At 49.7% G+C, this 19,267-nt stretch overlaps 9 protein-coding genes across 14 annotated transcripts; 5 read left to right on the top strand and 4 right to left on the bottom strand.

Moving 5' to 3' along the window:
* Position 1: 1 nt before the first annotated feature.
* LOC6614795 (actin-related protein 8) lies at positions 2 to 2,633 on the top strand. Its single transcript, XM_002039178.2, has 3 exons — positions 2 to 213; positions 282 to 867; positions 930 to 2,633. The coding sequence occupies exons 1-3, from the start codon at positions 209 to 211 to the stop codon at positions 2,160 to 2,162; spliced, it is 1,824 nt and encodes a 607-aa protein (XP_002039214.1). The 5' UTR covers positions 2 to 208; the 3' UTR covers positions 2,163 to 2,633.
* Positions 2,213 to 3,669, bottom strand: LOC6614794 (putative sulfiredoxin). The gene is made up of 3 exons (XM_002039177.2): positions 3,553 to 3,669; positions 3,276 to 3,453; positions 2,213 to 2,885 (listed from the first exon to the last, which is right to left on the bottom strand). Exons 1-3 carry the CDS (start codon positions 3,648 to 3,650, stop codon positions 2,673 to 2,675), a joined length of 489 nt encoding a protein of 162 aa, XP_002039213.1. The 5' UTR covers positions 3,651 to 3,669; the 3' UTR covers positions 2,213 to 2,672.
* Positions 3,628 to 7,889, top strand: LOC6614793 (laccase). Of its 3 annotated transcripts, none has more exons than XM_032726292.1 (4): positions 3,628 to 3,714; positions 5,467 to 5,693; positions 6,113 to 6,749; positions 6,816 to 7,889. In XM_032726292.1, exons 2-4 carry the CDS (start codon positions 5,508 to 5,510, stop codon positions 7,814 to 7,816), a joined length of 1,824 nt encoding a protein of 607 aa, XP_032582183.1. In that variant the 5' UTR covers positions 3,628 to 3,714; positions 5,467 to 5,507; the 3' UTR covers positions 7,817 to 7,889. The 3 variants fall into 3 exon arrangements, with proteins under 3 accessions (XP_032582183.1, XP_032582182.1, XP_002039212.2); XM_032726291.1 differs by lacking the exon at positions 3,628 to 3,714 and adding an exon at positions 3,867 to 4,763; XM_002039176.2 differs by lacking the exon at positions 3,628 to 3,714 and adding an exon at positions 4,789 to 4,972.
* Positions 7,890 to 8,146: 257 nt separating this feature from the next.
* Positions 8,147 to 8,940, top strand: LOC6614792. Its single transcript, XM_002039175.2, has one exon. It carries the CDS (start codon positions 8,212 to 8,214, stop codon positions 8,929 to 8,931), a length of 720 nt encoding a protein of 239 aa, XP_002039211.1. The 5' UTR covers positions 8,147 to 8,211; the 3' UTR covers positions 8,932 to 8,940.
* Positions 8,925 to 10,375, bottom strand: LOC6614791. The gene is made up of 3 exons (XM_002039174.2): positions 10,133 to 10,375; positions 9,969 to 10,071; positions 8,925 to 9,911 (listed from the first exon to the last, which is right to left on the bottom strand). The coding sequence occupies exons 1-3, from the start codon at positions 10,273 to 10,275 to the stop codon at positions 9,078 to 9,080; spliced, it is 1,080 nt and encodes a 359-aa protein (XP_002039210.1). The 5' UTR covers positions 10,276 to 10,375; the 3' UTR covers positions 8,925 to 9,077.
* Positions 10,376 to 10,458: 83 nt separating this feature from the next.
* Positions 10,459 to 12,701, top strand: LOC6614790 (RING finger protein 121). 2 transcript variants are annotated; one of them, XM_032726297.1, is made up of 7 exons: positions 10,459 to 10,538; positions 10,748 to 10,908; positions 11,006 to 11,040; positions 11,109 to 11,405; positions 11,474 to 11,702; positions 11,765 to 12,000; positions 12,058 to 12,701. In XM_032726297.1, exons 2-7 carry the CDS (start codon positions 10,861 to 10,863, stop codon positions 12,176 to 12,178), a joined length of 966 nt encoding a protein of 321 aa, XP_032582188.1. In that variant the 5' UTR covers positions 10,459 to 10,538; positions 10,748 to 10,860; the 3' UTR covers positions 12,179 to 12,701. The 2 variants fall into 2 exon arrangements, with proteins under 2 accessions (XP_032582188.1, XP_002039209.1); XM_002039173.2 differs by lacking the exon at positions 10,459 to 10,538 and having other exon boundaries at positions 10,691 to 10,908.
* A 149-nt stretch (positions 12,702 to 12,850) lies between these two features.
* LOC6614788 (mitochondrial uncoupling protein 4) lies at positions 12,851 to 15,807 on the bottom strand. 3 transcript variants are annotated; one of them, XM_002039171.2, is made up of 5 exons: positions 15,427 to 15,807; positions 15,031 to 15,299; positions 14,011 to 14,120; positions 13,385 to 13,873; positions 12,851 to 13,322 (listed from the first exon to the last, which is right to left on the bottom strand). In XM_002039171.2, exons 2-5 carry the CDS (start codon positions 15,277 to 15,279, stop codon positions 13,148 to 13,150), a joined length of 1,023 nt encoding a protein of 340 aa, XP_002039207.2. In that variant the 5' UTR covers positions 15,280 to 15,299; positions 15,427 to 15,807; the 3' UTR covers positions 12,851 to 13,147. The 3 variants fall into 3 exon arrangements, with proteins under 3 accessions (XP_002039207.2, XP_032582186.1, XP_032582187.1); XM_032726295.1 differs by having other exon boundaries at positions 15,031 to 15,807; XM_032726296.1 differs by lacking the exons at positions 14,011 to 14,120; positions 15,427 to 15,807 and having other exon boundaries at positions 15,031 to 15,122.
* A 374-nt stretch (positions 15,808 to 16,181) lies between these two features.
* On the top strand, positions 16,182 to 17,548 carry LOC6614787 (replication factor C subunit 4). Its single transcript, XM_032726294.1, has 3 exons — positions 16,182 to 16,372; positions 16,449 to 17,316; positions 17,379 to 17,548. Exons 1-3 carry the CDS (start codon positions 16,266 to 16,268, stop codon positions 17,463 to 17,465), a joined length of 1,062 nt encoding a protein of 353 aa, XP_032582185.1. The 5' UTR covers positions 16,182 to 16,265; the 3' UTR covers positions 17,466 to 17,548.
* On the bottom strand, positions 17,536 to 18,706 carry LOC6614785 (transcription initiation factor TFIID subunit 9). The gene is made up of 2 exons (XM_002039169.2): positions 18,471 to 18,706; positions 17,536 to 18,407 (listed from the first exon to the last, which is right to left on the bottom strand). Exons 1-2 carry the CDS (start codon positions 18,619 to 18,621, stop codon positions 17,728 to 17,730), a joined length of 831 nt encoding a protein of 276 aa, XP_002039205.1. The 5' UTR covers positions 18,622 to 18,706; the 3' UTR covers positions 17,536 to 17,727.
* Between the last annotated feature and the right edge of the window lie 561 nt (positions 18,707 to 19,267).

Below are 19,267 nucleotides of genomic sequence, written 5' to 3'. Positions count from 1 at the left end.
TTGAATTTTAACAATGAATTAATAATAATTAATGAATATTGAGTTTTATAAATCAGCGCTATTTTTTTTGGTTTTAGTTTTTTTTTTTGCTGTGTTCCTGTTTTATTAATGTTCCCATTTGCGCACCACGGTCACATTGGCTTTGTTGCCATTGTTGTTGCCTCCGATTTCCGCATTTTCAAAGGATCCGGATTTTGGAAAGCAAACGATGCAGTAAGTGGATAAGTAAGTGTTGTGTGAAGCAACTAATTTAGCAACTTGGCTACTCTCCCTTCGTCCAGACGATCCCGTGCCAGCAGCACCAGCAGTGGCCGGCATCCGGCGCCGCCGCCAATTGGGCTGCCCCAGCCGCAGGCGCAGCCCCTGGAGGCGCCAAAGATCATTGTCATCCATCCTGGATCGCAGCACTTGAGGATCGGCAGAGCGGCCGACCTCAATCCGCTGACCCTGCTGCACGCGGTGGCCTACAGGAGGCGTCCGGGGGCCAGCGATAGGCCGCATCATGATCCGCTGCTGCCGCCGCTGGACAACGTCAACTCGAACTCCGGCCTGATGGTGGAGTTCGAGGAGCAGCGCCTGGTGGTGTCGCGCATTCTGCAGCACTGCGTCGTCGATAACAAAAACCGACTGCGGGTGGCCACTCCGCCGCAGCAACTGGCTCACTTCAACCGGAGCAGTCAGGCGGAGAAGGTGCCGGCGCCCAGTGGCCAAATGGCGGACGAGCCCTGGCTGGATCGCGGGGCACCCGTGCTGTTCGACGATCGGATCCTGCGACTCGGTGCCGTGGATGCGCGCAACTACGACATCCATTTCCCCATTCAAAGGGGCGAGCTGAATGTGCACAAGGAGAAGGGCGGCTCGCTACAAGTGTGTGCTGCGTGGTTCCTCGTAGTTCCTAAACTAAACTGATGAAGCGGTTTTTCTTTCAGGCCAGCATGCAGCACTTGGAGCGTATCTGGTCGTACGCCCTGGAGGAGCGTCTAAAGATCCCGCTGCGTAAACTGGGCACCCACTGCGCCGTCTTGGTGGTCAACGATGTCTATGTGCGGCGGCATCTGCGCGAGTTCGTGACACTGCTTCTGAGGCGTTTGGGCTTTCGGCGCTGCTTCCTCGTCCAGGACAGCGTCGCCTCCACCTTTGGTGCCGGCATTGGGTACGGCTGTGTGGTGGACATTGGCGCCCAAAAGACCTCCATCGCCTGCATCGAGGACGGCATTTCGCAGCTGGATGCCAGGGTGCGGCTGTCCTATGGCGGCGGCGACCTGGATCAGGTGCTCCTCCTGCTGCTGCGCAAGTGCGGCTTTCCCTATCGCGAGTGCAATGTGCAGGAGAGCTATGTGGATGCCCATCTGCTGGACGAGCTGAAGGAAAAGTTCTGCCACCTGAACACCAGCGTTTGTGGCGCCCAGGAGAAGCACTTCAACCTGCGCAAACAGAACGGCCAGTGGCTGCGCTACACCATACAGGTGGGCGATGAGGCCCTAATGGCGCCACTGGCCCTCTTCCACACGGAGCTGTTGAACATCACGGGCCGAACGAAAGCGGTCTTCACGCAACAGGCGGTGCAGGACCAATACGACTGCGAGGACTGCTTCGATGCGGAGTATCTGAAGGAGACGGGTCGAAAAAATGGGGTAAGGGGTGGCGACATCTTGCAGCTATCAGCCAGCGCCGGATACCAGCCGCGGCCGCAGCTGCCTGTGACCGCCGACGATGAGGAGCTCATTGTGGTGGATCAGGACGAGACCATGAGCAACTGTCAGTCGCAGCTGGGTGCACAGGCGGCTGGTGGGCAGTTAAACTCGAACGGGTGCTACCACAACGGCCAGGGTCTGGTATTGTCCTTGGACCAGGCCATAATCCAGGCCATCAACCGGCTGTCCAGCTACGAGACCAAGCGCAAGATGTTCGGCTCCATCCTGCTCGTGGGCAGCAGTGCCAAATTGCCCGGTCTGGCTGCTTGGCTAGAGCATCGGATTAGCCAACAGGTCCAGTCCGAGGTGAACGTCCTCATCAAGGGCATGGACGCCGGCATGGTGGCGTGGAAGGGAGCGGCCATTATGTCCGTGCTCGAGAGCGCCCGCGAGCTGTGGATATCGCAGAACGACTGGCAGCGCCATGGACTGCGGGTGCTCCGTGAGAGATCTCCCTTCCTCTGGTGAGGTGATGAGATGGTCGCTCCAGTGCATTTCGAATATGTTTAGGGATTATATAGGATTGTATAGGCTTTTTAATTGTTCATAGAGTAGAAGTAGTATCGCAACCGTAGGCTAAAATGCATTACCCTGAAGGAAACACTCCGGATGGGGTCATACAAATTTATAAAACATTATGCAATTATTTTTTTTAAAGACACCTAACAAATATGCAGAATGCAAACGCGAATCTAAGCATGTTTTTGCGTTTGCTTCTTTGTTGTTGCAATTATACTACTTTGTATCAGTGGCAGATTAGGTAAACAAATTTAGAGTTCAGCGATAAGCGCAGTATATACGCAAATTTAACGATTGCCAAAAAAAAACAAAAGAAATTTACGAAAACAAAGAATAAAGCTTTTCTTATTGCTTTGTCCGTGAATTTCGAACGTTATCCAGCGATCACGACTTTCTTATCAAAAAAAAAAAAAAAAAAAATGCACAACGACAACAACAACAAATGATCAGCGGCAAAGATCAGGCCAGGTACTTGGGTGCACTGGAGCCCATGTAGTGATACAGATCGCCCAGGGTGGACTTCACCAGCTTCGCCTTGATCGTCGGCCGCTGGAGCCGCTTGTACGCCTCGAAACGGTGGCATCCGCCGAAGCTGAAGTAGTAGTCGCCTCCCTCGCTGCCCGAGATCCACAGCAGGTCGATGGGGGGCACCTCCTCCTCGCTGGTTTCGTTCTGCGGAGAAGGTGGTAAATGAAAACCAGTGGAGCAGATACGTATGTCCCGAGTGTGGGGAAACATGTTTTCACTTGTTTTTTCATTCAAAATTGATTAACTAACTTGGTAACTAACTTTTTGAAGACAACAGGGATTCATGAAAATACAGCTTCAAAACACAAATTTGAAAAGCTACTTCTGAAAGCTATGCAAATTGGGAACATTAAGTAATAATAAATATAAAAACAAACTAACAGTTGTGTACTAATATCTTATATATAGTGTATTCCACATTTTAACAACTACTAAGATCTTGTAATCGAAATTTATCTGAACGTATTTTGTACCCTCTCCTTATCTAGATACGTCCCACCTCTCTTCTCACCCAAGGTGCGAGCACCAACCCACCTTAATGGTTTCCATCAGAGATTGCACCTTCTGCTCGTCCAGGACGGAGGGAATGGGTCGCTGGATGACGCTCATGGGCACTAGGTGGGTCTCATCGATGCCGGCGGAGTGAACGGTGGTGTCCATGGTGCTGCAGCTGGATCTGTATCTGCCGAATGCCTGTCGATTGGTCAAAGATCTTGGCCAGTTGTGAAATTTCACCAAAAACAACCGCGTTATCAATGTGCGTGTAGGTGGCAACACACCCACAGCCAGTGTTGTGGCAAGGAAAGCTTACTGTTTTTGGATGATTTCGCTACGATTTCTTTGCAGGATTGGACCCAATGCGGTGGTGCGTCTGCTCGTCGCTCGCAAGAAATGGCTAATGAACTCCATGGCGGCCAATTGCCCGATTTTTGAGACCGCACGGCGTTGAAACTTGTTTGCTGCTCATGTGTGGGTTCGTTTACCGCTATATGTTGTTTTGCTGCAGCTACTTGTTGTTTGTTTTATGCATAATCATACCCCCCACCACCCACAAAAGCACACACACACACATGCGACCAGTATTGCCAGTGCGATAAAAGCGAATGAAAACGAAATTCAAAATACGAAAAATACAATACATATATGTATGTAGTACAGACATACGCTAATTATGGACCGACGGGGGAAGGGGTGTTTGGAACACTCGCAAAGACAGTGGCAAAATGCAGAATTCTCGGCTGGTGGGCAATCGCTTGCTGATTAGCGTCAGCACAGAAATTAAAATGTGTAATCTACGCTGACAACTCTTGCTACTTGTTTATGCCCCATTCCCCAATTCCCATCGCCCTATCATAAATCGAGATAAATGCTATGTGCAATTGGGGGAAAAAGTACGGGTGTGTTTGATAACGAATGGAATGAGGTGCCATTTCAACTTTACAAACAAGTTTTGCATATTTTTGAGAAAGAAAAAACAGTCGCGAAATCGACAGCTTTTTAAACGCCAACGGCTGGCCCGCGGTCAACTGGCATTTGGCCAGATGGGCAGCACTGTTGTGGAAATGTCAAATTCAAAACTTTGTACGCGGTCTTTTCAAAAATTATTCGAATCAATGGGATTTTAAACAAGAACTACGAGAAAAATGTTGTTTTCGATTAATGTAATCTATATTACCATAATAATACTATAATATAATACTATACTCTTATCATCGGCTGCTTAAAGTAAATACACAAATCTTGAATATTACATTTAAAAATGTAATATTGAGCCCGCATTTTTTTGGCAAATGCAAAAACTAGGCCAATGGCACTGCATACTTGATTTTGCCAAACAGTAGCGACTGGAACATGGTAAATTATTCGTGTATGTGCGTCAGTAATCGGCATCCTCTGTTCTTCCCGTGCCTTGTCGGCCGCACAATCTTCAATTAACCGATACGAGATGTTCGACAAAGGGCAACAAGCAACCGATTCCGGGTAATTTTTAGAGACTTTCCCGACGGAGTTGCTTACAAAAAGGTAAGCGATGACGGAAGCCCATTGACAGTAACATTTGGCCCTCAGCCACGGCCACAAAGGCGGCTTCCTTGCAACATTTTTACCTTTTTACCCTAAGCACAGTGATTAATTTTTTTTGATTCAATTGGATGCGAGCATGAAATTCAATTTGGTGCAGACACTGGTCTTCACTTTGTGCCTCATCAGCGTGCAAATATATGGCATTCAAGGTGCTTAAGTGAAATGGAAAATCAAATCAATATTTAAAGTTAAACTTAAAGTTTAAATAAGTATATACTTGGTGTTTCAAAATTATAAAATATTCCTCAACGTTCAAATCGGTGAACTAAAGTGCCATTTTGTGCGAGGCAAATGAATAATATTGAACTATATTGGCATTTAAACACATAAAACCAAAACCAATCATAAAATACCGAGGAGTTGACACTAAAAATAAAAATATATTTTTGAAATAACGAACAAACATATTTTAAGCCCAATGAATGGTACAACGGGTCTTTTTACTAAAAATAAATGTACTAAATCTATAAATCAATTTTATTAATCTATAAATGTACTCTTCCAAATCTAAAACATTTGAGAGTTGGGCCTTAAATCATGAATAAATTCGGAATGCCAAAAAATAGTTAAAACTAATTAACTAAGATTATGCTAGTGAATATGAAATATGCATTAAATCACAGTTTGCTAACAACACCAACAGATGCCAGTGGCAAGCGGATCGTGAGCAAGTACGAACGCATTATGCAGATGTATCCGCAGCTCTCCTCCGGCGCAGGTGAGTCCTCGCAGTGGCGGGCGGCCGAGAAGGACAACCAGCGGCATCCTTGCAGACGCGACTGCGCCGAAAAGCAGCCGATGACCTGCTACTACTACATGGTGGTCCACTACGACGACACGATGGCGGAGACCTGCAAGCGCTACCTCCAGGTGAGATGGGGATCTCGAAGATTGCTAGGAAACTGTAGTTGCAATCCTAAAAATAATATTGATGCAGTCGAAAGAGGCATCTTGAGATTACTGCATAATTTCTGTTACCCATGAGGAGATTATCACTTTCACCATTGTGGATAACTTTTATCTGATTAACGAAACCAAAGTATATGACTGTAGTTTCTATCTAAAAAAAGTATCTGGACTTATGTGTATTGTATGGGTTACTTAAGATATCCAGCAAGATGTAGACATATTGAAGACTTCTTATTTAGATTTCACAACTTGACAGCTCCAGGATGTTGAAAGGCACGTGCCTGTGGATTCATATGGACATTGGTTAATGATAATGGCCACGAGCCTGCTTAACGCTTCCGGGGATTATACCTACTAAGTAATCTCTTGTATATTGACAGTCCAAATTCCGCTTCAAGCTGAGCGGCAAGGAGTTCATCGACGGGATATCGCTGGCGGCGAAGCTGGCGGCAAACGACGACTGCAAGTACGCCGATGGACTGGAGAGCGAGGTGATGGTGGTCAATGGCCAGCTGCCGGGAATGAACATCGAGGTGTGCTACGGCGACACCGTGGTGGCGGACGTGATCAACAGCATGCACGAGACGACGACGATCCACTGGCACGGGATGCACCAGCGACTGACGCCCTTCATGGACGGAGTGCCCCACGTCACCCAGTATCCAATCGAGGCGGGTCAGGCGTTCCGCTACCGTTTCGAGGTGGATCACGGCGGCACCAACTGGTGGCACAGCCACACGGAGCACCAGCGGGCCTTCGGACTCGCTGGGCCACTGGTGGTGCGAATGCCGCCCAAGCTGAATCCCCACGCGCATCTCTACGACTTCGACATGTCGGAGCACGTGATCATGATCCAGGACTGGGTGCACAACTTCGTGGAGAGCGTGGCCGAGAACATCCTGATCAACGGACGGGGCAGGAACCTGAAGAAGGGCGTCAAGGCAGCCAAGCCCACGCTCTACGCCCACTTTCCGGTGGTCAGGGGCGGACGCTATCGCTTCCGGGTGATCTTTAACGGTGAGTGAAGTTAGGGCGCTTTGGCAATGGATGGAGTTAATCCTATGTACGTACATCCATTTGCAGGCGTTTCGAACTGCCCGATCAGCTTCAGCATCGATAAGCACGACCTGGTGGTGATCGCCAGCGATGGCAACGACATCGAGCCGGTGGAGGTGCAGCGGATCATGTTCCACGGCGCGGAGCGCTTCGACTTCGTGCTGCACGCCAACCAGGAGGTGGGCAATTACTGGATCCGGGTGAAGGGCTACAGCTTCTGCGCTAGGAACCAGCTGCATCAGGAGGCGGTGCTGCACTACAGGGACGCGGATACCCGGGCGTTGGACACGCACACCCTGAGCTATGCCTACGATACGCCGGGCAAGACGCTCAACGAACTGGGCGACGATGCGAGCGGTGCGCGCGCTGGGAATAGCATATCGTTGGCCAATCTCAATGCCCAGCGACCGGAACCGGAAGTGGCACCATCGGTGACCTTCTACACCAGCATGAACGCGTTCGAGGTGCGGCAGGGCGAGGGTTTCCGCTTCCAGATGGACGACATCAGCTTCAGCATGCCCAAGATGTCGCTGCTGCAGACGCGCAACCTTGGCGTTGGCCAGTTCTTCTGCAATCGCTCCCAGCAGGCGGATCTCGGATTCAATTGCCGCCAGCGGCACTGTCAGTGCTCCAATGTCATACAGGTGCCGGCCAACAAGCAGGTGGAGTTCGTTATCTCCAGCCTGTCGCAGACGCCGCATCCCATCCACCTGCACGGCTACACATTCCGTGTGGTCGGGATGGGAGTGCTAGGGGAGCAGAAGATTGGTCAGATCGAGCAGATCGACAAGAAGACGCCGCTGCCGCGACGCGCTAAGGGTGCTCCGCTAAAGGACTCCGTCCAGGTGCCCGCCTTCGGCTACACGATCCTGCGGTTCTACTCGAACAGTCCCGGCTACTGGATGTTCCACTGCCACATATCGCCGCACTCGGAGAACGGAATGGCCGCCGTGGTGCGGGTGGGCGAGGATGTCGAGATGAAGATGTGCCCGGTGAGCAACTGCGGTCTGTGCAGCTCGGTGGCCTAGTGGGGTTCCTGGGCCCGGAAGTTACCTCTCCAATCGCAGTATAAGCAATAAAAACGTTAACTTTTAGCTGGCATTATTTCGAATGGATTGATTTTGAGCGGTCGAATTTGTTTCACAGGAAACAGCATTAAAAGTAATAATCACCGAGGAAAGTTGGGCTGCATTAAATCATAGGTTCAGATTCTTTTGAAATCATTAAAAAGTCTGCTAAATGGCCTAATCTAAAATATTAGCAATCTCCGATTTATAATTTCGAATTCCACCATAGCGCTTTTCGAATCTATCGATACTTATCGCTTTGAAAACTGACAGCTCCAACTATCGTGCACGTTAACGGCACACCTATCGCTTAAAAATCAAATGTAAATGAATAAATATTCAAGGAGCGTACAAAAATGCCAGTCAAACCAAGGGACAGCGACTCCGATTCCGAGGATGACGCCCAGATGCGCCAGTTCCTGGAGGCGGCGGACACCACGTTGCTCACAAATGCTATGTATCAATCGCAGCCAAAGGAGAAGGCGCATGAAGCAGCCAACGAGGAGCAGCCGGTGGCCCCCAGGAAGAACGAAGCACCGCCGGTAAAAAGTGAACGCTACGTGGAGGATCAGGACGCACCTGCCAGCGATCTCCAAATCTCGCAGGAGATGCAAACGCACATTTGGCGCAGACTGAGCGGCATAATCCAGGCGCAAATCGAGTTCTCTCTGGATGCACCCAATAGCGTGGGTAAACAGAAACCCCCACCCGACAAAGTTAAGCTCGTGTCCAATGCCGATTGCTACTTGATCGCCGATTTGGTGGTGGAAGGTCCTGCAGGTCCGAAAAAGAAACCTACCATAAGGAGACGGAACCCCGAAGAAGACCAATCGGCGCCCGAAGCTCTGGACTCTGTGGTGGTCACTGGCAACTCCATACTGGAAGGCAGGGACCTGCTAGCGTGGGCCCAGAAAAAAACGCGCCACGACAAAGTCTTCCAGTACAGAGCAACCGATCCGAATGCAACCAAACTAGTGGCCATTGAACCCACCAACGAGTTCACCAAGCGGAGGCGACAAAACAACTGGAACGAGTCGAGGATTAGCAAAAAGATGAGCAATAAACCAAACAAGTAATAAAAACTATTTAATTAGTACGTTTCTTTAGAGCTTAACTTAACTTAACCCTAGAGATCTTATTCGTTTTATAGAAAGTGTGAAAGATTTGATTACTAGGGATATCTCCGTGTGAGATAATGAAGTTATCCCATCCATTTTAACAATTACGTCTCAAAAGTGGCGTGAAAGTTGCTAACCGTGGCCCCATTGCCATTTCCATTGCCGCCCGTGCTGCCATTGCCGCTGGTCCCCGTCATGTTGGAGGTATTGGACGATATCTGGCCATCGAGCAGGCCGTACAGCATCTGCTGGGAGCTGACTGTGCCACTAGAGCCCGTGCTACCGCCCAGATCCTGCAGCATATCGCCCATGGCCATGCCGCCTATGCTCTGGCTGCTGCCGGTGGCGCTGTTGTCCAGGATGTTGAGGAAGTCGTGGCCGTTGAACTCGTTGTGCTGCTTCTGCATGCTGCTCTGGCTCTCCTTCATCAGCTTGTCGTACTCCTGCAGCACGCTGTTGAACTCGGCGATCTCCACGCGATTCCTGGCCAGCACCTTGTGTTTGTAGTAGTTGTGCACCTGGGTGAGCGAGGTGCCCGTTTGGGCGAAATGGGCGCGCTCAAGTGGAACCAGCTGCAGCACCGTGGATTTCTGCAGCCGCGGCTGACTGTCATAGTAGCCGCGATACTCGCCGATGAAACTGCGCAGGAACTCCTCGGTGGCGTCCGTCAGCAGCTGCACCGCCGACTCGGAACAGTCGGTGAAGCCGGCCAGGCGCAGCATGCCGCACATCACTTTGCGCATCGCCTGGCGGCAAGCACTGCTGGGGATCTCCGGATACGCCTCCGGATCCCCGCGGGAGTAGGCTGTGTCCACGGTTGGTGTGAACCAAATGGGCTTCTGAAACTTTTGGCTGCCCACCAGTTCGGCGGCATTCTCCGGCGGAAAGTCCACTTCCGGTATCATTAGGCACGGATTCAAGAGGTAATTGGAACTTCCCTATGAATTCAATGGGTAAATCAGGTAAATACTACGGTTAAACAACCAAGAACTTGCATTTTTGTTGGAGTACGTTTCGATGAGGGACTGCAGCACCTCGGTTTGCTTCATCACCTCGATGGTCTGGGTGACCAGCGCGCTCCTCAGCTCCAACTTGTGGCTACATGGAATATATGGTTAGTTTACCGGCTGCGTTGAAGCTTTTCTTTCGATTTATTTACTGCTTTTCTTGCGGTTGCGGATCTCCACGCTGCCGAACCTCGTCCAGCTTTAGTTTCTTGGCCGCCGTGGGCACGTATTTGTCCGGCGACAGTTGGCCGCCGTCTTCCTCCGCGGGCAGCGAGCCCCAGTGCTCCATTTGCATGTTTACTCCGCTTAAAAACCTACGTACAACATTAACTTTACAATAATTTGTTGTTTACTAATCGGTCCCCAAAATAACATGGTTGGTTATCGGGACTATCGATAAGATGGCTTGCGCTGGGGAACGAAGTACTCAATTCATTGAACTAAACAGCTGATTGTCGGTAAAAATCGCCACGGCCTGCTGCGACATCTGGCAATGTTGGCCTCGAACGTTTTGTTTTCGATAATCAGAAAGCGCTGTCGTAGCTAAAGTAAATAAAGGTTAGGATAAAATGACAACAACTTGGGAAAAACCCCATACTGAGGACAGCTGGTTCTGGAATTCAGGTCGCGCTTGTATTTTTTGTCTCACGTCACACACACATGTATTCGTTTTTTCGACCGCTTTGACAAATGGCAACGCCACTGCAGCTGGACACGCACACAAGCATAAAATGTAATTATTTGTTTTCGTTTCACGAATTTCAAAGGTAAAAACCGATCGCAATACGTGGTGGGCAAGATAACGCAGCGACGCAGACGACGAGTGGGACTGTCCGGCGGATTGGCGGCAGCGGGATACGGCGGATACAACGGCAACAAGATGCACCAGGAGCACATGAACCTGCATGAGCCCGTGGACTTGAACAAGGTGAGTCTTTTCTAATGGGAATCGGATAGGAAGCCCCACTCTACTGCCAAATTTTCCCTCTTCCCTGCAATCCCCTGCTGATGCGGATGTCCATCAGTCCCTGGACGAGATGACGCCGGAGGAGCGAATGCGGTAAGTGAAGGAGTGGCCTTCGAAAATCCTCTAAATCATGACAAATTCTCGGATATCCAATTCCACAGAGTGCAGCACCAACTGATGGTGGAAAAACATCGCGGCCACGATGCCATGCACTCCGAGATGGTGATCATTCTGTTCGTCACCCTGGTCATTGCCCAGATCATCCTGGTCGAGTGGAAGAAGCGGCACTACAGATCCTACGCTTTCGTCACCCTGCTGGCCATGTGGCTTATTCCGCTGATCATCTCCTGCAGCTTCGGCTGGCTGCGCTTCATAATCATCTGGCTGGTGTTCACCTGCATCACGGCACTGGTTATGCGGCGGGCCATCAGCAAGCCCATCCAGGGCACAACGCCTAGGTGAGTCATCGCAGATAAGAACGGCGCCCGACTAAGGCCAGATAATAACCCATAAAATCCAATTTCAGGCTGGTCTACAAGTGGTTCTACTTCATCTACAAGCTCAGCTATGGCCTTGGCCTGGTGGGCTATCTGGTGATCATGGCCGCCTTCCTAGGCATGAACTACATGTTCTCGCAGCCACCAAACACCTGGATGGATGTGGGCCTGATGTTCTGCTTCTACGGGCTGTACATCGGCGTCCTGGGGCGTGATATATCCGAGATATGTTCGGATAAGATGGCGGCAGCTATTGGCGTGAGTTGACCATTGGCCAGATACCCAGTTGGAATCTTCTAACCCTCCCGTTTGTCACACAGTACTACACACCTCAGGGCATTCCCACCCGACACCTTGATCAGAATGTCTGCGCAGTGTGTGGCAATCAGTTGCTGGTCTCGGAAAAGGAAGAGGGCGTCATTGAGAACACCTACAAGCTGTCTTGTAACCACGTATTCCACGAGTTCTGTATTCGTGGCTGGTGCATTGTGGGCAAGAAGCAGACGTGTCCCTACTGCAAGGAAAAGGTTGATCTCCAGAAGATGTTCCGCAATCCGTAAGACATTCAGAGCCATCCGATTGACTAGCCTACCTAATATTGTTTCTCCTTTAGCTGGGAGAAGCCGCACGTGTTGTACGGTCGCCTGCTGGACTGGATTCGCTGGCTGGTGGCCTGGCAACCGCTCATCTTTTTCATAGTACAAGGCATCAACTGGATGCTGGGACTGGAGTAGATCCTGATCTCGGCACTGGCTTTCCTCGGCGTCTAGTCAAGCACACACACATCGGATTAAGTCCTGCACATGTAACCACACGGAAAACACGATGATGGAGAAACAACGACAGACCAACCTGGAGGGGCTGCGAAACACCCGCACCACTAGCACCGTCGCCGTTCATTCCCCCGCTCCCCTCCACGTCACCATTACATGAACCTGAACCATGATGACGATTACGGATGAAAGATCTGTAGACGAATGTCATTGCCATCCAATCTGTTTGCGGGTTTCCAGTTCTGTGTGTGGTTTGCTTTTGGGCACCCAAATTTTCCTTTTCCATTGGAGTCTTTAATCGAAACGTAAATGCAATTTTGGATATATGTATCTATATCTATATATTATACATAGCTATGTATTTATGTACATATGTGTGCCTGTGTGTATGTCTCCTAGGTATTATTACCAATATTATTTTCTTGATTTTACTTAATTGCACTGGAGCTGGTTAGAAATATACATATACCAAAAAATCTATTGATAAAATACTTGAAACTGTTTCACTTTCACTGCGCAAGGGAAAAGCCTGTTAATTATTTATTTGTCTGGATTATACAAGTTCCATTGACCACCAGCATTGCTGTCTCTTTCGATTTCGCTCGGCTCTTGGGAGCCTCTTCAGTAATCTCCTTTGAATTAACAAGTATCTCGCTTTATTGTAAGTTTTGATTTTAATCTTAAGGCAACAACAATAACAAAGGGTAAGAGAAAGAAACCTGAAAGATCTGAGTGGCATAACAGACTAAAATGGACAGAGTATATGCTAAGCTTGGCCACGAGCCGCACAACATCCTGCCGACATTTGGGCATTCATTCAGGCACCGAAAATAGGATTATGACCGACTTAAAGGCGGGGTAACATGAACGAACTGCGTTATAAATGTGCTTGTATGTACATCTACACCTAAACTTAGATTGAGCCACCGCTCAGTAGCCGGAGGCTCCGATCATCTTGCGGATCTGTTCGAAGGACAGCCAGAAGGTGAGCGACCACGGCGCCATTCGTATCCAGCAGGGCAGGAAGCCTTTGTACAGCGCCACAAAGCCCTCTTTCGCAACCGTCTGTCGCAGGCAGTCCACGGATCCGCGATAGAGCAGGCCCCTGCGAGAATAACATAGATGGTTAAGCGTTCTAGTGGTTAAATGCTGCCATTGGTCACTTACCGGCCATTCTCGTCGGTGGGCTGGTTCATGATGCGCGTCTTCACCACATCAGCTGGCGTGCCCATGATCGCTGCCACGAATCCGGCGCAAACGGAGGCCAGCACGTGCACGGTGTGGCAGTCGGGCATCTTCAGGCGGTCCATGATCAGGTGCTTGATGGTGTCGTATGTGGTTAGGTCGCCCAGATTGACCAACGCCGCTCGCTGCACATTCGGGATGCTGCCCTTCCACAGACCCTTAATTCCGCCACGCTGCACGATCTGGCGGAAGGCATGGCCAGCCGAGTGGACTCTCGGTGGCTCGCCCATCAGACGTCGTCGGCCCTCCATCTGGATTTGCACCTTGACCAGGTCAGCGGGCGAGGCAAGCCACTGGGCAACGGCTCCGGCCGTGACGCCGCACAGCGCCGACTTCCAAACCGGCAGAGCCTGGGTGCCGTTCTGTGTGAACTCCTTGCGCATCAGGTCGTAGCTGCAGATCCTCACACCGCTGCGGATGGACATGGGGGACAGGGAGAAGTCGGGTTAGAACTTGCTGAGCTAATGGCTGATGGCTAACAGCTGCTGGCGCAGATTGGCTGTGGCGGTGATCTAGATGCTAGAATGAGGAGTTTTGGGAATGCCCACCTATAGACGACGTGTCGGTAGAGCGCCGGCGTTACGCCCTGCCACAACTTCAGGGCGCCCTCCTCACGCGCAATCCCGAAGGCGGTGGCCACCATGCCGCGGTATTGCATCTGGTAATGGTAATCGTTGGGAATCGGTAATTGTGGGTGGTTCATTGTAGTATCGGTATCTGTATCTGTTGCAGGCCGAAAAACACAATATTCACATGGAACAGGCACACACACAAACGGATTGGGATGGGTTGGTCAGTGGGATGTGAGTCCTGTATTACTTGGCCGTTCCTATCCCATATCTACTTCAATTTACTTAGCTTACCCTATAAGCCTTGTAACTTATTGTTAATGTATCTTTTCTAACAAAGCTTTTCATCTTAGAATTATTAACTATTATTGCTTAAAAAATCATCTGGTCATATCAACGATCATTTTCTGCGAAACTGAGATTGGTTATTCTAATATGAAACATGTTCTTTGTGGTTAGCAAACTGGTTTCTTTTGATACGATTAAACAAGTACCTACTCATATTGGTTAGCTATCGTTATCATACACTCTCTTAGTAATAAATTGTATCAATACAGTCCATGAATACAAGCAAACAATTAAACCAATCCAAACATTCACACACACAGATGGAAAGTGGGAAGGCGTATACGGGTACAGTGGATGAGCTAGCCGGGGAGGGGGCATGGGTGTGATCTGGGCAGAAGCTGTGACTGATACCGAGCCACCTAGCATAGCGTCTTGTGAGCCAAGGCTTATCAGCATGGACGTGCCCACTCCGATTTGCCGTATCTCTCTGACGCTGGAAACACACTGTGAAATTTCGGCTCGCTAATCGCGCGATTGGATATAGATAGATAAATCGGAGGGGCAGCACAATCTCTGGTTTAGTTTGTGAGCTAAGGGAATGGATGGAATGGATGAGGGGGATGTGGATTAGGTTCCGGGGTTAGGAGTAACCAAAAGCCTGAGACAATAGAACAACAAGCGGAAAGCAGTTAGGTGTGGGGTGCCACTCACATTGGACTTTCCCGCTGAATGGGCGGCTCCTTCGCCCTGGATCTGGAGACGCGTCTTGGTCAGGTCCAAGGGATAGGTCGCGAGCTCTGCAATGGAGGCGGCCACCACGGAAACGATGTAGGTGCAGGCAAATGAGTCCGCGTAGTCGAACTTCACGGGTCGCAGCTGGTGGCGTCCGCTGGAGGGAGCGGGAGTGCTGCTTTTGCGTGACGAAACGGCTGGCGAGGATTCGTCCGTCTTGGCGGCCATTTCCGAGCCGGGTTTCCTATCTGCAATGCACGAGGAGGGGAACACTCAGTAACTTCGTTAAGCGTTGGGTAAACAAGCGCTAAACAATCGAGCCAGGCGAAACTTTCACACAATCGCGTGATGCGTGCGGGTGCTGGGCGCTCCGACCTTAAACTTCGTGTCCCGCTGCGGAGCACGTCGATTGCGGTGGATTCCGGATGAGGATGGTGCCTGTGCCAACGTTCTGCTTTCGTGCATTTACATAACAACGTTTTGGCAACGCTTCTCTTGGTTTTCTCCTTTTCGGTTTTATGGGGCGAAGGGGCACAAAAACAATAACAATCGCATTGGCAGAGGCAAAGGAAATGGCAAATCAAAATCAGAATCCAAATCGCGCTCTTATAAAACACTCGTTGGCACGCGCTGTGCTGGGCGGTTAATCATGTTTGTCCACCCTGCCTGCGAAAGCCGCTCTATTTATATCCTTTATAAAAAACTAAAAAACCCGTAGTTATCAACGCAATAAAAAAACGCAACAAAAACAAAAGCGATGCAGGTCAGGGTTGCCGGATAGATGGATGCACCTACGCGGCGAGAAATTGGAAATCTACCGTTCATATGGTTTTAATTTTAAATGAAAATTATTTGCAAATTTGAAAGAACTTGAAATATGTACAGCCTTGTTTTAAGACGTAATTTCAATAACTGTTATCTACGAAATCGTTTTCGGTCTTAGTATTTCAGTTAAAAAGAATCTGTACAATAGTGTAATTTTAAGCGTACGAAAATTAAAAAATGTTTTAGTGTAACATATTTACTATTACATTATATACAAACTTTTGTAATACTCAGAAGTTTTTGCAGGTGTACAATTGCTTCGCTTCATCTGGCAGCTCTGCTACCGGCAACCTTTCAACTCGCGACAACTCGTTATCGATAAACGCGCGGTAAACTTGCATTTGCGTCCTGCTTTATTTATAATTTTGTCAAGAAACAAGGAAACCGGTATGCAAGCCTTTTTGAAAACGGGAAAATCAACGGCGGGAACCGGAGACAAGAGCCAGGGTGCTCCAGCGGCGCGGCGCAAGCCACCGGCTCCGTGGGTGGAGAAATAGTGAGTTGACGAAGTCGCCAATTTGGAGCACATGCTTATTTAAGTGGTTTCTATCCTTTCCGAATGACGAAAACAGCCGGCCACGCAACGTGGATGATGTGGTGGAGCAGTCCGAGGTGGTGGCCGTGCTGCGCAAGTGCGTTGAAGGCGGGGACCTGCCCAATATGCTGCTCTATGGACCGCCCGGAACGGGCAAGACCAGCACGATCCTGGCTGCCAGCCGGCAGATCTTCGGCGACATGTTCAAGGACCGCATCCTCGAGCTGAACGCCTCCGACGAGCGTGGCATCAATGTGGTGCGCACCAAGATCAAGAACTTCTCGCAGATTTCGGCCAGCAGTGTGCGTCCGGACGGTAAGCCGTGTCCGCCCTTTAAGATCATCATTCTGGACGAGGCCGATTCGATGACCCATGCCGCACAGTCGGCGCTGCGTCGCACCATGGAGAAGGAGAGCCGGAGCACCCGCTTCTGCCTGATCTGCAACTATGTGTCCCGAATTATCGTGCCCATCACGTCGCGTTGCTCGAAATTTCGCTTCAAGGCGCTGGGCGAAGACAAGGTGATCGATCGGCTGAAGTACATTTGCGAGATGGAGGGGGTAAAGATCGAGGACGATGCCTATAAATCCATTGTCAAAATTTCCGGCGGAGATCTGCGCCGCGCTATCACCACCTTGCAGTCCTGCTACCGCCTTAAAGGGCCCGAGCACGTCATCAACACTGCCGATCTGTTCGAGATGTCGGGCGTTATACCGGAGTACTATCTGGAGGACTACCTAGAGATCTGTCGCTCTGGAAACTACGAGCGCCTGGAGCAGTTCGTGCGGGAGATCGGCTTCTCCGCCTACAGCGTTGGGCAAATGATGGAACAGTTCGTCGAGTTCATTGTCCATCATCCGGGGCTGAATGATCCGCAAAAGGCCACGATCTGCGATAAGCTGGGCGTACGTATTGACTGCATAGATAGATATGTTTCCTCTTGTTTAATGCTTCCTTTATCCTTCAGGAATGCTGCTTTCGACTGCAGGACGGCGGCTCCGAGTATCTGCAGATCATGGACCTTGGCTGCTGCATCATCTTAGCTTTAAAGTAACCTCATCCCACTCAGCACATTCATTACATGTATTTTTTTTTCGCGACTGAAGTCTAAAACAAATGGTGTATTTAATATGAAAATCTGGTAGTTGTATTTGTGTATAAAACGTAGATTTCATAATGATTAACGGGCGAATCTATACTAAGGTTTTTGGGACTTCACATTCCAGTTGAAATTTAGATCCCCAGTTCGCTCAACCAAATGCAAATGCTTTGGTCTGTTTTAAGAATATTAATTTAAGGTAAATGATGTCGTTTCGCTAGTTGGTCACAAACTCAAACTCCTCCTCCTCGCGCTCCCGCTTGACGGCCACTCCAACGCCAGATGATCCTCCTCCTCCACTGGCACTTCCTGCTCCCGAACCGGAAGCGCCAGCGATGCTGCCCACGGCCGCGGCATCGCTGTCCACCTCCATCTTGAGATCTCCGCCGGCGCCACTGGGCTCGATCTTAACCTCCTGACCACCGCCGCCCCCCGCGCCACCGGAGCTGCCGCCCACCGTTTTGGTCGTCGTAGTGGTGGTAAACTTGATGACGGGCTTGGGAATGGTCACCACCTGCTGCTTGGCCACCACGGAGTGTGGCCTCTTCGGGCCATTGGCGCTGGAGACGGGCTTCACCACGGTCTTCAGTGGACGGCCCTCCACCGCCGACTTGGTCATTTTCTTGGGCTGATTAGTGGCCCGCAGCTTGTAGTTGACGCCGGTGAGACAGTAGCGGTCGGGCGGCAGTCGGAGACCGCAGTGCGGCTTGATGGGTGGCAGGGGCATGCTGTTGCGCTCGTCGGCCACCTTGGCTAGAACGTGGCGCTCCAGCGGCCCGGTGAAGCTCTTGTCCAGCGTGACCTCGGTGGCCAGACGAACGTCGTCCAAGTCGATGGTCTTCTTGCGCGCATGGTTAGCGTACACCTTGGCGTCGTCCAGAATGCAGGTGACATAGCCTGCAATGCAAGACAGCTTTTAGGAAAATTGGTGGGAAAACCAAGGCATCAATCGCCGCTTACGGAAGGTGAACTCCAGCAGTTGGTTGACCACGCGCGGCTCGTACTCTTGGATATTCAGCTCCTTCAGGATGGACATGATCACCTGCGCGTCCTTCGGCACGTGCTTGATTTGGGCACTGATCTTGGCCTTATCGGACTTCTCAGAGCTCATACTTCTATAATTATCTTGTTTACGTCTGCTTTGCTGCAAGAAGATTGTTTATTCCATTGAAGTTGTGCACGTACATATATATGAAATCGAATCGGTCTATCGGAAATCGATGCGCTTATGCGATACTATCGATACGCACGTCCAGTGTGGAAAATGCCGCTGGACTGCAGTGTGGCAACTCTGACTCTGACCATTAAAAAAACGCCTAAATTCGAAATCGATTTTAAAATGAAGAAATAAATCTAATGAAGCTCATGGAAAATATTAAACAATAAGCATATTTCTACCACATCACATAATACCACATTGGCATAATATGTGGACCAACGAATATGTAACTATCAGAAAAAACAATTTCAAAATATTTCGGAAATAAACGCAACGAGAACGAATTGCAGAGTCAAATGAAAACTATATATCTGTTCAGTTGTATTAAAGTCCATAAATTATGTAATTTCTCTCACACGGCTTGATAAGCTTCTTAACAACACTTGAATACCGCAAATTCCCGCCAAAAGCAGATAAAAACTGTCAAATTAACGTAAGAAACTTTTATTCATTAAACGTACAGCTCTACATACAATATGCACTATACTTGGAAGACAATTGAAGCTTGTCGCGCATTATTACATTCATATACATTGTA

This window comes from Drosophila sechellia, chromosome X, assembly GCF_004382195.2.
Source record: "Drosophila sechellia strain sech25 chromosome X, ASM438219v1, whole genome shotgun sequence".
Classification (NCBI taxonomy): Eukaryota; Metazoa; Arthropoda; class Insecta; order Diptera; family Drosophilidae; genus Drosophila; species Drosophila sechellia.
This window is presented reverse-complemented; position numbering and strand designations above follow the sequence as displayed.

Coding starts and splice junctions, on each gene's coding strand:
- LOC6614795 (XM_002039178.2), top strand. Junction 868..929: donor AGAAGGGCGGCTCGCTACAA/GTGTGTGCTGCG, acceptor TTTTTCTTTCAG/GCCAGCATGCAGCACTTGGA.
- LOC6614790 (XM_032726297.1), top strand. CDS start 10,861: ATGCACCAGGAGCACATGAACCTGCATGAGCCCGTGGACTTGAACAAG. Junction 11,406..11,473: donor ATCCAGGGCACAACGCCTAG/GTGAGTCATCGC, acceptor ATCCAATTTCAG/GCTGGTCTACAAGTGGTTCT. Junction 12,001..12,057: donor CAGAAGATGTTCCGCAATCC/GTAAGACATTCA, acceptor TTTCTCCTTTAG/CTGGGAGAAGCCGCACGTGT.
- LOC6614785 (XM_002039169.2), bottom strand. CDS start 18,621: ATGAGCTCTGAGAAGTCCGATAAGGCCAAGATCAGTGCCCAAATCAAG. Junction 18,408..18,470: donor ACTGCTGGAGTTCACCTTCC/GTAAGCGGCGAT, acceptor CTTGCATTGCAG/GCTATGTCACCTGCATTCTG.
- LOC6614787 (XM_032726294.1), top strand. CDS start 16,266: ATGCAAGCCTTTTTGAAAACGGGAAAATCAACGGCGGGAACCGGAGAC. Junction 16,373..16,448: donor GCTCCGTGGGTGGAGAAATA/GTGAGTTGACGA, acceptor TGACGAAAACAG/CCGGCCACGCAACGTGGATG. Junction 17,317..17,378: donor CGATCTGCGATAAGCTGGGC/GTACGTATTGAC, acceptor TTTATCCTTCAG/GAATGCTGCTTTCGACTGCA.
- LOC6614788 (XM_032726295.1), bottom strand. CDS start 15,279: ATGGCCGCCAAGACGGACGAATCCTCGCCAGCCGTTTCGTCACGCAAA. Junction 14,121..15,030: donor ATTCAGCGGGAAAGTCCAAT/GTGAGTGGCACC, acceptor TACCATTACCAG/ATGCAATACCGCGGCATGGT. Junction 13,323..13,384: donor CCCACCGACGAGAATGGCCG/GTAAGTGACCAA, acceptor TTATTCTCGCAG/GGGCCTGCTCTATCGCGGAT.
- LOC6614794 (XM_002039177.2), bottom strand. CDS start 3,650: ATGGAGTTCATTAGCCATTTCTTGCGAGCGACGAGCAGACGCACCACC. Junction 3,454..3,552: donor AGCGAAATCATCCAAAAACA/GTAAGCTTTCCT, acceptor CAACTGGCCAAG/ATCTTTGACCAATCGACAGG. Junction 2,886..3,275: donor CTCTGATGGAAACCATTAAG/GTGGGTTGGTGC, acceptor CCTTCTCCGCAG/AACGAAACCAGCGAGGAGGA.
- LOC6614792 (XM_002039175.2), top strand. CDS start 8,212: ATGCCAGTCAAACCAAGGGACAGCGACTCCGATTCCGAGGATGACGCC.
- LOC6614793 (XM_002039176.2), top strand. CDS start 4,900: ATGAAATTCAATTTGGTGCAGACACTGGTCTTCACTTTGTGCCTCATC. Junction 5,694..6,112: donor CCTGCAAGCGCTACCTCCAG/GTGAGATGGGGA, acceptor GTATATTGACAG/TCCAAATTCCGCTTCAAGCT. Junction 6,750..6,815: donor CTTCCGGGTGATCTTTAACG/GTGAGTGAAGTT, acceptor ATCCATTTGCAG/GCGTTTCGAACTGCCCGATC.
- LOC6614791 (XM_002039174.2), bottom strand. CDS start 10,275: ATGCAAATGGAGCACTGGGGCTCGCTGCCCGCGGAGGAAGACGGCGGC. Junction 10,072..10,132: donor CCGCAACCGCAAGAAAAGCA/GTAAATAAATCG, acceptor TATTCCATGTAG/CCACAAGTTGGAGCTGAGGA. Junction 9,912..9,968: donor AAACGTACTCCAACAAAAAT/GCAAGTTCTTGG, acceptor TTGAATTCATAG/GGAAGTTCCAATTACCTCTT.